This window comes from Gorilla gorilla, chromosome 7 (genome assembly GCF_029281585.2).
Source record: "Gorilla gorilla gorilla isolate KB3781 chromosome 7, NHGRI_mGorGor1-v2.1_pri, whole genome shotgun sequence".
Classification (NCBI taxonomy): domain Eukaryota; kingdom Metazoa; phylum Chordata; class Mammalia; order Primates; family Hominidae; genus Gorilla; species Gorilla gorilla.
In genome coordinates this window covers 100,486,545-100,500,823 of record NC_073231.2, presented here as the reverse complement: position 1 = coordinate 100,500,823, position 14,279 = coordinate 100,486,545, and the positions used below count along the sequence as shown (strand labels likewise).

The 14,279-nt window shown below is 42.0% G+C and overlaps 1 protein-coding gene across 7 annotated transcripts in view; it reads right to left on the bottom strand.

The window, feature by feature from the left end:
• The window catches only part of ESRP1 (epithelial splicing regulatory protein 1), a 66,494-nt gene extending 52,500 nt beyond the window's left edge, over positions 1-13,994 (bottom strand). For 3 of the 7 annotated variants that reach the window (XM_019032718.3, XM_055349404.2, XM_055349406.2), the window contains exons 1-4: positions 13,602-13,878; positions 12,968-13,096; positions 11,633-11,746; positions 8,783-8,897 (exon numbers count right to left, since the gene is read on the bottom strand). In XM_019032718.3, the coding sequence (XP_018888263.1) occupies positions 8,783-8,897; positions 11,633-11,746; positions 12,968-13,096; positions 13,602-13,733 (490 nt within the window). In that variant the 5' untranslated portion in view covers positions 13,734-13,878. Of the gene's footprint in view, positions 1-8,782; positions 8,898-11,632; positions 11,747-12,967; positions 13,097-13,601 lie in introns of all 7 variants that reach the window. The other 4 variants (XM_019032716.3, XM_063709377.1, XM_063709376.1 and 1 more) reach the window with 2 other exon arrangements.
• Positions 13,995-14,279: the final 285 nt, after the last annotated feature.

Below are 14,279 nucleotides of genomic sequence, written 5' to 3'. Positions count from 1 at the left end.
CTTTCTCAGGTTGAATACAACCTTAGTTTTAAACCTTACTTCTCAGCTTACTTTTTTTTTTTTTTTTTGAGGCAGGATCTTCAGGCTTGAATGCAGTGGCGTGATTACGGCTCACTATAGCTTTGACATCCTGGGCTCAAGTGATCCTCCCACCTCAGCCTCCCAAGTAGCATGGACTACAGGAGTGTGCTTATTTTTAAGCACCTAGCTAATTTTTAGATTTATTTTTGTAGAGACAGGGTCTCCCTGTGTTGCTTAGGCTGGTCCTGAACTTCTGGGCTCCAGTGATCCTCTTGCCTTAGTTTCCCAAAGTGGTGAGATTACAGGCATGAGCCACTGCACCCAGCCTCTTACTCTTAGAGGGTAAAAAATAAGATCCCTACCTAACAAATATTACTTCTTGGAGATATTATTGTACTGAAGAGTCACACAGAAGGATTTCCAACAAACCTAGTAAGTCAATTATACCCTAGAAGAAAGAAGATGGAGACAGGGTCTCATTCAACAAAGGAGATGAAAAACTTTACTTTGGAAAAAGACATTTATATGGGATAAACAAATTAGGAAAAGGAGACTCCTTGATAACAAGTCTTCCGAAGCTTTCTAAAACAAAAGGATTAACTTGGAATTTCCAAACTCCCATTTTAAAAGTAAAATATTTTATTTTTTTGAGATGGAGTCTCACTCTGTCGCCCAGGCTAGGGTAAAGTGGCGCGATCTTGACTCACTGCAACCTCCGCCACCCAGGTTCAAGCGATTCTCATGCCTCAGCCTCCTGAGTAGCTGAGATTACAGGTACCCACCACCACACCCAGATAATTTTTATATTTTTAGTAGAGACGGGGTTCCGCCATGTTGGCCAGGCTGTTCTCAAACTCCTGACCTCACGTTATCCACCTGCCTCCGCCTCCCAAAGTGCTGGGATTACAGGCGTGAGCCACTGTACCAGGCCAAAATATTTTATAATTAAAACAAACCACACATAATTAACATCAGTCTGAGGGCTGGCAAGGAATATGCAGTATTTCTAGTCACTTCACTCACTGCAGGTGACAGGCCAGTGTCAGTGCCGATTTGGCTCATGTTATGCCAATGTGATGCCAGAGATAATTCCTTCCATCTCCAGCTAACAAGGTCAACTACTGGCCCAGCTTAACTGTATACTTGATTTTATATATATATATATATATATATATATATATATATATATATGTATATATATGTGTGTATATATATATGTGTGTGTGTATATATATATATATATATATATAACCCTTTCATACACAGAAAAGTACCAATGAGGATTCGGTGTTTGCCTTCACCTTTACAGCAGGGCAGGGAAGGTCTGTACAATTATAAAGCCCCAGCTCATTTCACTGTTAGAATAAACTCCTAACCTTCAAGTTTACCTGTACTAACATGTAGCTGATGCTTTGAAAGGTCTACATCTAGTCTCACATAAGGTTAAAAAAATTTATATGTGTAAAATGGTTTACATAAGGTTTTAAAACAATAAGGAAGTCCTTTTCAAAGTCCCTTGCCAGCTGTTTTTTCCTGTTCTGAGACACCCGACAACCTGGTGGGGTCCACAGGATCAGTCAACATTGCAGAGTGTGGGGCAGGCCAACCACCAGCTAAGTGGCAGCACACATTATCTCATTAATCCTTATACAATAGTCTTACCCATTTTAAGATGGGGAATCTGAGGCTGAGGATTCAAATAAGTTGCCCCCAGTGTTCACGTTCTTAACTACTATCCTATTATCCCCAATTGTAACCTATAGGAAAAACAGGCTAATGTCACACACTGATAATAGAGCACACATATGTGCACACACACCCAAATCCTTTACACCCCCCAAGAAGTGATGAAACATACACACCCTAATAACCTTTGAATGGGTAGGCATGAGCAGTTTAGTGATTTTTTTTTTCCTGATAATGGAAATTTGCCCTAGTGAAATGGCAATCGTAATCACATCAAACAGCACATACAAATGCAATACCCTATCATGGAATACATATTTTACAAAATTAACTTTACTGCTTTAATGATTTGATATGTGCCGAGGAAACACAGGATATTAACTTAAAAGGGAGATAACCTATTTGAGGTAGCCCACGTGCCTCAAATGATTGTATACATTCTAAAATATGTCACCTTGTATATTGTTGGATGCTAGAGCATAGAACTTAAAGACAAAGCCTCTAAGCCTCAGTTTCCCTAGTGATAAAATGGCGATGAAAGCTCTCCACTGAGCCGTTCATGGCACATGTAGTAAGAAGTCAATTGATAGTTTTTTTCACCTGTCCTCCTTACCATACTTTCAGAAAAATAAGATCTTAATAAATGCTTGGCAAAGGGAAGTAAATACAATATTAGAAGTCTTGATTAGTGAGAATAAGTAAGTTCCTGACAAACAGCTAACAAAAAGCAGGTTAAGAAATCAGGAAGTAATTCCATCCAACATTAGTGGGGAAAAAAATGGGTTTAAAAGAAAATGAATAAAAGAAGCCATTTACACAAATGTCCTTTCAGCAGGAGACAACTAGTATTAATTTCCGTAAGGGATCTAAGATAATTTCAAAAAAAAAAAAAAAAAAAAAACCACAGAAGCCCCAGTCCCTATCATCTCACACCCTCACCATCCTCACTTGATTAAGTAAAAAGCTTACAACATGCAATCCAGTTGACCTGCTAGATGAGGTCTTCTCAGCTAGCATCACATAATTCAAAAGCAGACAACAATGCAACTGGAATAACTCAAAGGCCTAACACCAACATCAGAAATGTGTTTAGGGCCAGGCGCAGTGGCTCACGCCTGTAATCCCAGCACTTTGAGAAGCCGAGGAGGGCAGATCACCTGAGGTCAGGAGTTCCAGACCAGCCTGGCCAACATGGTGAAACCCCGTACCTACTAAAAATACAAAAATTAGCTGGGCATGGTGACGCATGCCTGTAATCTCACCTATTTGGGAGGCTGAGACAGGAGAATTGCTTGAACCCAGAAGGTGAAGGTTGCAGTGAACCAAGATTGCGCACTGCACTCCAGCATGGGCAAGACAGAAACTCTGTCTCAAAAAAAAAAAAAAAAAAAAGCGTTTTAGAACAAATACAAAGACAAAAGAGGGAAAGAAGTGCCAAAAGTAAGAACCAGAACTACACTCAATTCCTGGTCAAGTCGGCTCACGCCTATAAAACCAGAACTTTGGGAGGCTGAGGTGGGTGGATAACCTGAGGTCAGGAGTTCAAGACCAGCCTGTTTAATATGGTTAAATACTACTAAAAATACAAAAATCAGCCAGGCGAGGTGGAGGGCTCCTATAGTCCCAGCTACTTGGGAGGCTGAGGCAGGAAAATCGCTTGAATCTGGGAGGTGGAAGTTGCAGTGAGCCAAGATTGCATCATTGTACTCCAGCCTGGGCAACAGAGTAAGACTCAATCTCAAAAAAAAGAAAAAAAATTCCTAAACCCTTTCGTCATCAAAATGGTCCTACTTTTTCATTTACATAGCACTTCACTTACAAAGCTTTCATTTTGGAATACTCAAGATTAAAGTTTGGCTCGGTAGACACAAGTAACTCCCAGGAAAGCAAAGCTGCTGTGTAGCAGGGTATACTCAGCTCAGACTTCGTGACTCTACAACTTGGGTTTTAGTGTCCTCTTCCATTAGAAATACACAACATTGGCCTGGCACAGTGGTGCAGGCCTGCAGTCCCAACTACTTGAGCCTAGGGTGCAGGAGTTTGAGGCCAGTGAGCCACGATAGCATTACAGCACCAATGCACTCCAGCCTGAGCAAAAGTGAGACTTTGCCAAAAAAAAGACCACACTATAATTTTCTTTCATCTTCCATAAATGCCTTGAAATACTGCATATTATTCAAGCTCCACATACTGTTCTTTTAAATGCAAGGCCTCATTGCTTTCCCTCACCGTTCCCCCTGGAAAAAAGTCTGCCTTAAACACAAAAATTGCAGTGAGATATAAAAAATGACACTCTTCCCGTATGATCCAGCAGTCACACTCCTTGGTACTTACCAAAATAAATAAAAAACCTAGGCTGGGAGTGGTGGCTCACGCCTATAATCTCAGCACTTTGAGAGGCCAAGGCGGGCGGATCACGAGGTCAGGAGATCGAGACCATCCTGGCTAACATGGTGAAACTCCGTCTCTACTAAAAATACAAAAAATTAGCCATGGGCGGGCGCCTGTAGTCCCAGCTACTCGGGAGGCTGAGGCAGGAGAATGGTGTGAACCTGGGAGGCGGTGCTTGCAGTTAGCCAAGATCGCACCCCTGCACTCCAGCCTGGGCAATAGAGCAAGACTCTGTCTCAAAAAAAAATAAAAATGATTAAAAAAACCTATGTCCATATGAAAACCTGCACGTGATGTTTATAACAGCACTATTCATATTTGCAAGAACTTGAGAGCAACCAAGATGTCCTTCGGTAGGCGAATAAACAAACCATGTTTGGATAAACAAACCATGTATGGATAAACAAACCATACATCCAAACAATGGAATTCAGTGCTAAAAAGGAACTATAAAGCCACAAAAAGACATGGAGTAATCTTAAATGCATATTACCAGCTAAAAAGACAATCTGAAAAGATTACATACTACATGATTCCAACTATATGACCTCCTGGAAAAGGCAAGACAACAGAGACAGTAAAGATTGGTGGTTGTCAGGGGTTAAGGGAAAGGGAGGAATGATTGGCCAAAGTGCAGAGGATTCTTAAGGCAATAAAACTATTCTATTAGGGATAAAAGACTTTAAGGTAGCAGGTAAAACAAACAAACAAACAAACAAAAAAATACTATGCTATTGCTACAATGTATTTTGATACCACAATGGTAGATAGATGTCATTACACGTTTGTCAAAATCCATAGAATGTACAAGACCAAAAGTAAACCCCAATGTAAACTATGAACTTTGGGTAATAATGACATGTCAATGTAGGTTCATCAGGTGTAATAAATGTACCACTCTGGTACAGCACTTTGACAGTGAGGGGGCACGGGGAGAGAAGGAGAGGAAGGGAAGGAGCAGGGAGAGGAAGAGGGAGAGAATAACAAGGGTTCTATAGGAACAATATACTTTCTGCTCAATGGTGCAGCATGTTGACAGTGGGGGAGTGAGTGAGAGTGTGTATGTGTGTAACAAGGGTTATATAGGAACACTCTATACTTTCTGCCCAATTTTGCTCTAAACCTAAAACTGGTCTAAAAAATAAAGTTGGGGTTGGGTGCAGTGGCTCACGCCTGCAATCCCAGCACTTTGGGAGGCCGCGATGGGTGGATAACTTGAGCTCAAGAGTTGGCGACCAGCCTGGCCAACACGGTGAAACCCCATCTCTACTAATAATACAAAAATTAGCCAGGCATAGTGGCGGGCGCATGTAATACCAGCTACCTGGGCGGCTGAGGCAGAAGAATCGCTTGAACCCAGGAGGCGAAGGTTGCAGTGAGCCAAGATCACGCCATTTCACTCCAGCCTGGGTAACAGAGGGAGGCTCTGTCTCAAAAAAAGAAATAATAATAATAAAAAAAAGTTGAGATTACAGGTACAGCAGATGCACCTGTAATCCAAACTTCTCAGGAGGCTGAGGCAGGAGAATTGCTTGAGTTCAGGAGTCTGAGACCAGGCTGGGTAACATAGCACGACTACATCTCAAAAAAATAAAGCCTACTAATTAAAAAATAAATGAGGCCAGGATATGGTGGCAAACACCTATAATCCCTGCATTTTGGGAGGCCAAGACAGGAGGATAGCTTGAGGCCAGGAGTTTGAGAGAAGCCAGGGCAAAATATGAGGACCCATCTCCAAAAAATGAAAAATAATTTTTTTTAAATCTCACTCTGTCACCTGGGCTGGAGTATAATGGTATGATCTCGGCTCACTGCCTCTTGGGTTCAAGTGATTCTTCTGCCTCAGCCTACTGAGTAGCTGGGATTACAGATGTGCGTCATCATGCCCGGCTAATTTTTCTATTTTTAGCAGAGACGGGGTTTCGCCATGTTGGCAAGGCTGATCTTGAACTCTTGAACTCAAGTGATCCACCTGCCTCGGCCTCCCAAAGTGCTGGGATTACAGGCATGAGCCACCGTGCCCAGCCAAAAATGGATTTTTATTAAGAATTTTAAATTTACTTGGATGTAAAGTTAATAAAGCATGTTTCCAAAACACTTAGAATATTGTGACATCACTGAGGGTCCAAATTGATATTTCTGTATCCTCGTTTAAAACAACCAACCAAGGATACAAGTATTTCACGACAAAAAAAATTAAACACTTCAACCTGCACATTCTCTTAGCTGCTCTTCTCCAGGTGTTTACAGAAGCCCCTTTCCCTCCCCCACTGGTTTACCAGGTGAAACAGGTAATTCCTCAAGAGCAAATGACCTTCTGTCCACTTGACAAAACCATCAAGAATGTTTAATGACTACAGATCTCCCAATTCAGCGTCACTTCCATATTGGCAAGGAAAATGTTTAATGCTCTGAAAGAACAGAACAATTCAATTCAGACATTGTAGAAATACTTTGCATAGATGAGCACAAGTTGATATTCAGATTGGACATAATTGCTTTTAGCCTCAGAAATTGGTCTGGTAGCCTAGTCAGGGAAATAAGTATTCCTCTGAATAGTAGTCATAAAATAACTGACCACAGCAGCAATATAACACAAAAACCGTTGCTAAGAAAGCTTATTAGCATTTCTAACTTGTTAAATGAGAAAGACATGTACAAGTACGATATTAAATATTAAAACATTTAAGAATAAAATCCACTTTTTTTGAGACAGGGTCTTGCTCTGTTACCCAGGCTGGAGTGTAGTGGCACAATCATAGCTCACTGCAGCCTCGACTTCCTGGGCTCAAGCAATCCTTGCACCTCAGCCTCCTAAGTAGCTAGGACTACAGTCTCATGCAACCACGTCCAGCTAATTTTTTTATTTTTTGTTGACATGGGGTTTCTCTATATTGCCCTGGCACAACAATCCTTAATATACTTCCTTTCCTACTGAAGTTATCTTTTTCGTTTTTTTAAATATTTTTATTTCATTTTACTTTTTGTAGAGATGGGTTCTCACAATAATGCCCAGGCTGGTGTCAGCACTCCTGGTCTCAACCCATCCTCCCTCCTCAGCCTCCCAAAGTGCTGGTATTACAGACATAAGCCACGATGTCCAGCCAGAAGTTGTCTTTTTCTAAATTAAGATAGCTTATTAGATTTTTCCTCCACTGTCTTCTAATTTTTCAGTAGGTACTCTGGTTCTCTATTTTGTGGAAGACCAACTATCCACATTAAAAAGTTTAATATATACTTAAGAACTGAATTGTGTCCTCCACCTCCCCCAAAGTCCTATGTTGAAGCCCAACCCCCAAGGTAACTATCTGGAGAGAGGGTCTTTAGAAGTTAACTTTAAATGAGGTCAAAGGGTGGAGGCGTCTAATTAGATAGGGCAGTGACCTTGTAAGAAGATAACTCCTCCTGCTATCCCCCCAGAAAAGGTGGCTGGCTACCTGCAAGCCAGGAAGAGCCATCACCAGAACCTGACCATGCTGACACCCTGATCTTGGACATCCCAGCCTCCAGAACTGTGAGAAAGTAAATTTCTCTTGTTTAAGCTCCCTGGTCTATGGTATTTGTTATGGAAGCTTGAGCTGTCTAATACAACATTCAAACCAACAGAAAAACCAGTGAGAATTTTTCTGGTGTACTAACCTTTTTAACAAAATTCTTGTAAGAATTGTCACAATGAACTTATTCCACCCTCTTCCCAACACTACTGGTCATGCTAAGCCAAAATTCCAGCTAACTGACTCCAAGAAGAAGGCAAATGAAAACGGATTTGACCTGTTTACAAGTAGTTATGAAATATATGCGAGCAAACTTCAATCAGGAAAAAAAATCCTGAAGTAACACAAAAACCAGACTTTAGTTCCTGAAAATGAATGAGAAAGTTTGGGAATAAGCATCTACAACCCACAAGCTACTGAAGGTAACTTAGTTTTAACTTCATGATGACTCTCACAGTGGCTTTTGGGAAGCCACTCAAGGTAACAATTACTCAACTTTACATCTGATATATTAGCACACGCCTGCTTATTAGTTAGCATTTGAAAGACTTAATGAATGTAAGATGACGGGTCATTCATGATTATAGATTTGTAGTTATAAAATTACTTTTACAATATATCATGCATCAAATATATTATTTTGGTAACTAAAGAATGTGGGGGACAATCCAGACCCCATTTTATCATCTCCAAAGATGGCTTATTATAATCAGCATAATCTTGTATTTGAAAAACTCAGGGGAGGCTAAAAGCCGGACCAATGAACAGCAGTTTGTAAAGGGGATATATCCACCAATTAAAAAAATTATTGACTTCATTCCAAAGAAGCCAAAATAAACCCTAAAATCACAGTAACCAAGAAAAAGTGGCCTTAGAATCTGCACTAAAGTCTTCATGTTCTTTCTGCAGCACACACACACATCACATAGCTGAAACTGAATCCTATTCGACATGTGATCACCCCACCAAAAAATCCATTTCCAAATCCATCCAACCATCTGATTAATTATAACCACTTTCAAAGATGTCTATAATTGTATTTTAGTTTCTCAGCAGAGTAAACAAATTTTGGATAGGCCAATTTTACCCATATGCTGACAAAATTTAAAATGTTTGAAAGTTTCTTGAATTACCATTTTTTTCTGGAACTATCTTTTCAAATGATTCTTGAGTAATGATTTAAAGGATACACTCTGTCATTGTGGCAACGTCCAGTTTGTCAATATCAGGTGAACCAGGGCAACACTTCTTGAATTCTTTTCGAAGATCAAAAAAGGAATAGAAGCATTCAGGTAATAGTACATTCTGAGGAAGGACAAGGTAGATAATGTTAACTAGGTGAATTTGGTTCAATGTTTCTTTCACAATTAGGAACCTAAAAATTGAATATAATCATATTTTACAATGGAAAAAATTTAAAATTTAATGTAAGAGTGGATTTATTTTTAAAAGTTGGTCCTGTTTCTATATTAGATCCTATGTACAAGTCTCATGAAAAAAATTCCTCTTGTTTTAAGGCAGTGGATTACAATGTTTGTGCTCCAGTATGCATTCCATTCAAAATAATTCTGAAGCTGTGATACATTTGTGCTGTTATACTTCATATTTTCTGGCTGTTAATACTACTTTTTTCCAGCCATAACCATTTTAGAACATCTGTATTTTCAGGCAGCACTAGCAGCCCTTTCAGTTTTCACACAGGTGTGGGATTAGATTGTAAAACTGGGTAGTTCTAACTATTGGGTTCTAATAATGCATATTTTCAGTAATAAGTGAGATTAGAATAGTAAATTCCTGATTAACTGAAAAGGCTTATTTCTGTGCCAAATAATAGTCCCACATTAGTCTTCTTGAACAATATTGTAGCTGTACCTGTGAACTCAAATTAGACTTCAAACAGAAACAAAAACAAACTCACAAATCCCAAAGGCAAAGGAGAAATGGTTACCTGCTGTTCTTAGCTATTAGGACCACTACCGTGGCTACGAAGCAAAGCTCAACTGTCTGGACAAATATCACATTATTGTTTCTTTCGTTTTTTTTTTCTTAACAAAATAACCCAGCATTGGATAACTTTTAAAGGTAATCCTTTTAAAAACTCAATTTAGATTTTTCTTAAAATTTTGAAATTGTGTTAATTTGCTGGGAATTTTTACCCATTTTTACATTAGAACATCAAGGAAATTAAGACTTTTAAATGTTAAATGTTCATGCAAAATATCTCCTCTCCAAGTTCCTTCTATTGGATTTTACTAGATGTGATCTGTTCATGCTGAATTTTGAAATCAGTATTGCTGCATCATGGTCACAGCTTTTAAAAAAGTTAACAACTAAAAGAACCATGAAACCTCCCTATTACCTACAAAAATGCTCATTTAAAAGCTATTTGTAAGGACAATAACTCACATGTTCAACAATAATCAGTTTAAATTGTTGTGTCCATTTAAAATACTGAGTATTTTATTTAGTGGTTATAACAATGTTGATGTTCTATTAAATAATGTAGGCTAAAAGGCTTATGCAGTATGAATGCTCTTTGTAAATAATGCTTGTCTACAGAAATCTGGAAGAATATATCCAAATACATTCATGTTAGAGAAAAACATTTTAATATACTGAGTGGCAGGATTATTTCATGTTTTGCCATTTTCCCTTTTCTTTAATGAATATACAGAATTACTTTCACTATAACATTAATTGTTTTAGTTTCTGTATTTAATCAAAATTCTAATAGCAGTGGCTGAGGAAAAAGTCTTAATTTTTCTCCAGATGTTTTCCTACACCCAAAGCAGTCCACCTAAATAATGAAAACAGCTATTTTCCTCTGGCCCAACAGGGAAAAGATTAAGTCTTGTCCTTCTGTCATGTGAGTTTGGGAGTAAAAAAGTAATCCTTACATATTACTATTTCTGGTAAGGATGTAGCATTTAATTTTTAAAAAAAATTCTTCCCCTTTTGTCAAATAATTACTAAGACTCGTATAAAAGGAGTGATTTTCTGAAGACATAACAACTTGAGTTACTCCTTCAAACTTTTTGAATTGTCATAATATATTAAACGAAATAAAATCTGCACTTACTTGCCTGGGTTGTCATTTGTCAGTCTACATCTTTCATTGCAAGCCTTGCCTTATACAGGTACCTAAATATATTCTACTTCCAACTTTTCAAGCTCAGTGCCTGCCTACCACAATAAAAAGTTACAGCTCAAACTAATTTAAGTTGTTAAGAGACAGTGTATTAACAATGATTGGCTACACTGGGTGGGTTGTCTCTGCTGTTCCTTTTCCTACAGCCCCTCAGTATTTATCCCAGGGAGAGAAATCACATTTTACCTATAGTAAGACTGTATTTCTCTCACTCTGTAATCCTCTCTCTGTCAGAAAAATGAGCAAAGGTAAAAGATGAGGCTGACCCTTTTGTTTTGATGCAAGAACGTTTTGAACATTTACTTAAAATCAGACAAAAAGAGTGCTACGATTGTGGTTTCACTAGATATAAGGTTGTCTTATTTAAGTAGCCTTTGTAATGAAATGATTAGAAATACAACTTTAAATGTTTAATTTTTTCCTTCCTTTCTAGGATATAGCATTTCCAACACAAATGGGGATATTATGACATACTAAAGAATAGCTCTTTCCTCTCTTTGTAGTTATTTTAAATGTCAAAAATTCACACTCTGTATTAGCTTCGGAAAAGGGAAGAGTGTCATGCATCTTGAAAATTGGACGTAAACAAAGAGACTATTTTAAGTCACCAAAGAGTATCTTTGTATATACATAACACCAAATTTACCATTTTAATAATTTTTAAGAGTATGGTTCAGTAAAACATTAAGTACATTAACATATTTTGCAACCATAAACACCATCCATTTCCAGAGCTTTTTCATCTTCCCAAACTGAAATTCTGTACTCATTAAATAACTCCCTATATGCATCTTTTTAAGAACAGAGAAACTTGAATAAACCAAAAATTTTTAAAAACCTCCAGTCACCCCAAAGCTCCAACCATTTTTTTCCCAGAAGCCAGCACTCTTACCTTCTTGGAAGCCTCAGGATGCAGGATTTGCCTGACATGAAGCTGCCCGTCAGTACAGAGACAGAAGGAAGTCCCTACTCCAATATTCAGTTCATTGCTCACTGACTGGTTAAACTGCAAGAACAAGATACACATAGGGATGCAACTGATGCACGATTTACAAACTCTGCAAAGTAGCTCCCCTTGGTGATAGCCGGAGAAAACCGCAATAAGGGCCCTGATGGGTGACACCGGTGCTGGGGCAACCTTGGACAGACTCCTTTCCCACGAACCGTCTAGCTTCCTCGAGGTAGGGAAGCTTTCCAATCAATCCGCAGTTCGCGCCCAGGAGAAACTTGTCAATGCATTCTCCCCTCTGTTTTTACAAAAAAAAATTCATTCAAGACTTAAGTCAGATGTCTCATTTCATCAGCAGGTTGCCTGCAGATTACATCATTCCCTAGTGTTACTTTTTATATGTTTGGATGTGCCAGGCTTAAGAAAGATGCCAGCTTCTAATAAACAAATACGGGTATTGGGTATACAGATCTGGAAAGTCTTGGATGAATACACCCCAGAAAGGATAGCTTTCTCCTATAACTCGAAGCTCGTGTGCTAGGGCAGAGGTCGTGAGAACGCAGAGCATTCATCTGTGCACAGGTGTTTAGCGCCCCGCCCTACCCGATCCGGCACCCGTCAGCACCCCGGAATAGCCGGTTTTTAGGTCACCTCAGTCCTACTAAGGGGATTCCATCAGTTCCGCAGTGACCCAACGGGCAGACTTGCACGTTCGGACCTGAAAAACCTCCCTGGCACTGTGACCAAGGCCACTAAAGAAATAATGACGGACCGAGCCTTTCGTTGGGAGTTCAGAAGCCTGAAACCAGGCAGGCACCTTCAGGTTCCAACCCAAACTGTGCTACTTCTTGCACACCCGCCGGGCCCGCCTGCACGTCTACGCCACAGCGCCCCCTGCCCGAAGGCTGTGGGCCCAAACCCCGCAGGGGAGCGGCGCCTCTGGGGTCTGGACCTGGAGATAGGGGCGCTAGGATTCAAACTCCGCACGTCAATCAATTGGCAAAATGGAGCTGACGCTCCAGCTCCAGTAACTACTCAGGAAGCAACTCGAAAACTAGTGAATGTCGGTCCCAAACCCTGGGGGCTGGGAGGTGAAGAGAAGCAGCGACCCCCGCCCAAACGGTGCGCCCCGGCCCTCAGGCTGGGCTCCCACCCACGCGGCCGGGCAGGCGTCTCGCCACCCTGCTCCGGGAACACGCGTGGGCCGCCCTGAGAGGGCGTAGGGTGCGGTGGGGTTGGGCCCAGGCTGGGGTGGGTGGCGTGACCCAGGGTTGTCACCTGTCGGAGGGCTTGGTCCAGCTGCGACGCCGAGGACAGGCTTTCGACGTCTATTTTAGTTTCTTCTTTGCAGTCCTCCGTCAGTTCCAACTGATCCGGTCTAACTAGTACTTCGTGCAACTGTCCCACCTCCAAAGGTAGAGAAGCACAGGTCAGTTTCCCCCAATTTCGGAGCCTCTTTCTGCACCCTCCTCCCTCGCTCCCCTGCTGGGGCGGCCCGCGCCTCTCTTGGGGTCCGGACGCAGAATCAAAGCTCTCGACTCGCCATCGGTTCCGGTGCGTTCCTGCCCCCCGCCCCACCCCCCACCCGATAGGTCCGAAAAGCCCTGGAAGTGGACTCCGGGGCCTCCGAGACCCCACCTCGTCTCGGCGGAGCGTCCCCCGACGGGCAAAGAACCCGGCTCGGTAGCGCCGGCCTCTCCACCTGAGCCAAGTTGCGGAGGACTGAAATGGCTCCAAGGCAGTTGGCCAATAAGTTTGGTTTTACTCTAGCTTCCCTAGGCCTCGGGTCCAGACTCACAAGTGGGCAAACAAGAGCACTTATTTACTTACCTCCACCCCCCTCCCCGCCCAAACCTCTACCACAAACTTCTTGCCCCATTCCTTGCATTTAGACGAAAATGTGGAGAAATACCTTCTTGTTGGCCAGATCCACGACTTTCCAGAACAGCAGGATCAACTCCTTCTCATCCGAGCCTAGCCTGGCCCCGGTGGCCCCAGCAGTGATCCCAAAAAGCACCACCAAGTAATCCGGAGAGGCCGTCATGACGTTAGGTGGGGAGGGGGAGAGGGGGGGTCGGGAGGCGGTAAGGTGGTGTGGAAGTGAGAACGAAAAAACCTGTGCTAAACCCTCTTCTAAGAGAAAAAGAAAGAGCGCCCACCCCCCTTCCTTGCTACTGCTAGTGCAAAAGGCGGTAACCAACCACCCAAGCCCACACCTGGTCGGTGCTCCACGCCCAGGGCAGGAAGGGGGGTGGGAAGGAGGGCGCAGGAGGCCTGCCCTTTTTGTATTCAGTTGCCCGGGCGTCTATGCAAAAAGCCTGGAGCAAGGCTGCCCCGCCGGGAGGCACGCAATGGCTGAAAGCTTTTCTGTTTTGGGATGTGGCTCTACCTGCCCGCCCCTTCCCCCTCCCCCACGTGGTGCAGGTAAGAGACACCTGGCGGCGCCGGCCCATTGGCTCCTTCAAACCACGACGTGGCAGCGGTGGGGGAGGAGGCCGCTTGGGGAGGGGGAGGAAGGGGCGGGAGACAATGGCTGGATGAATGGAGAGGCGAGGGCAGGGGAGGAGGAGGGGGAGACGTGAGGGGCGGG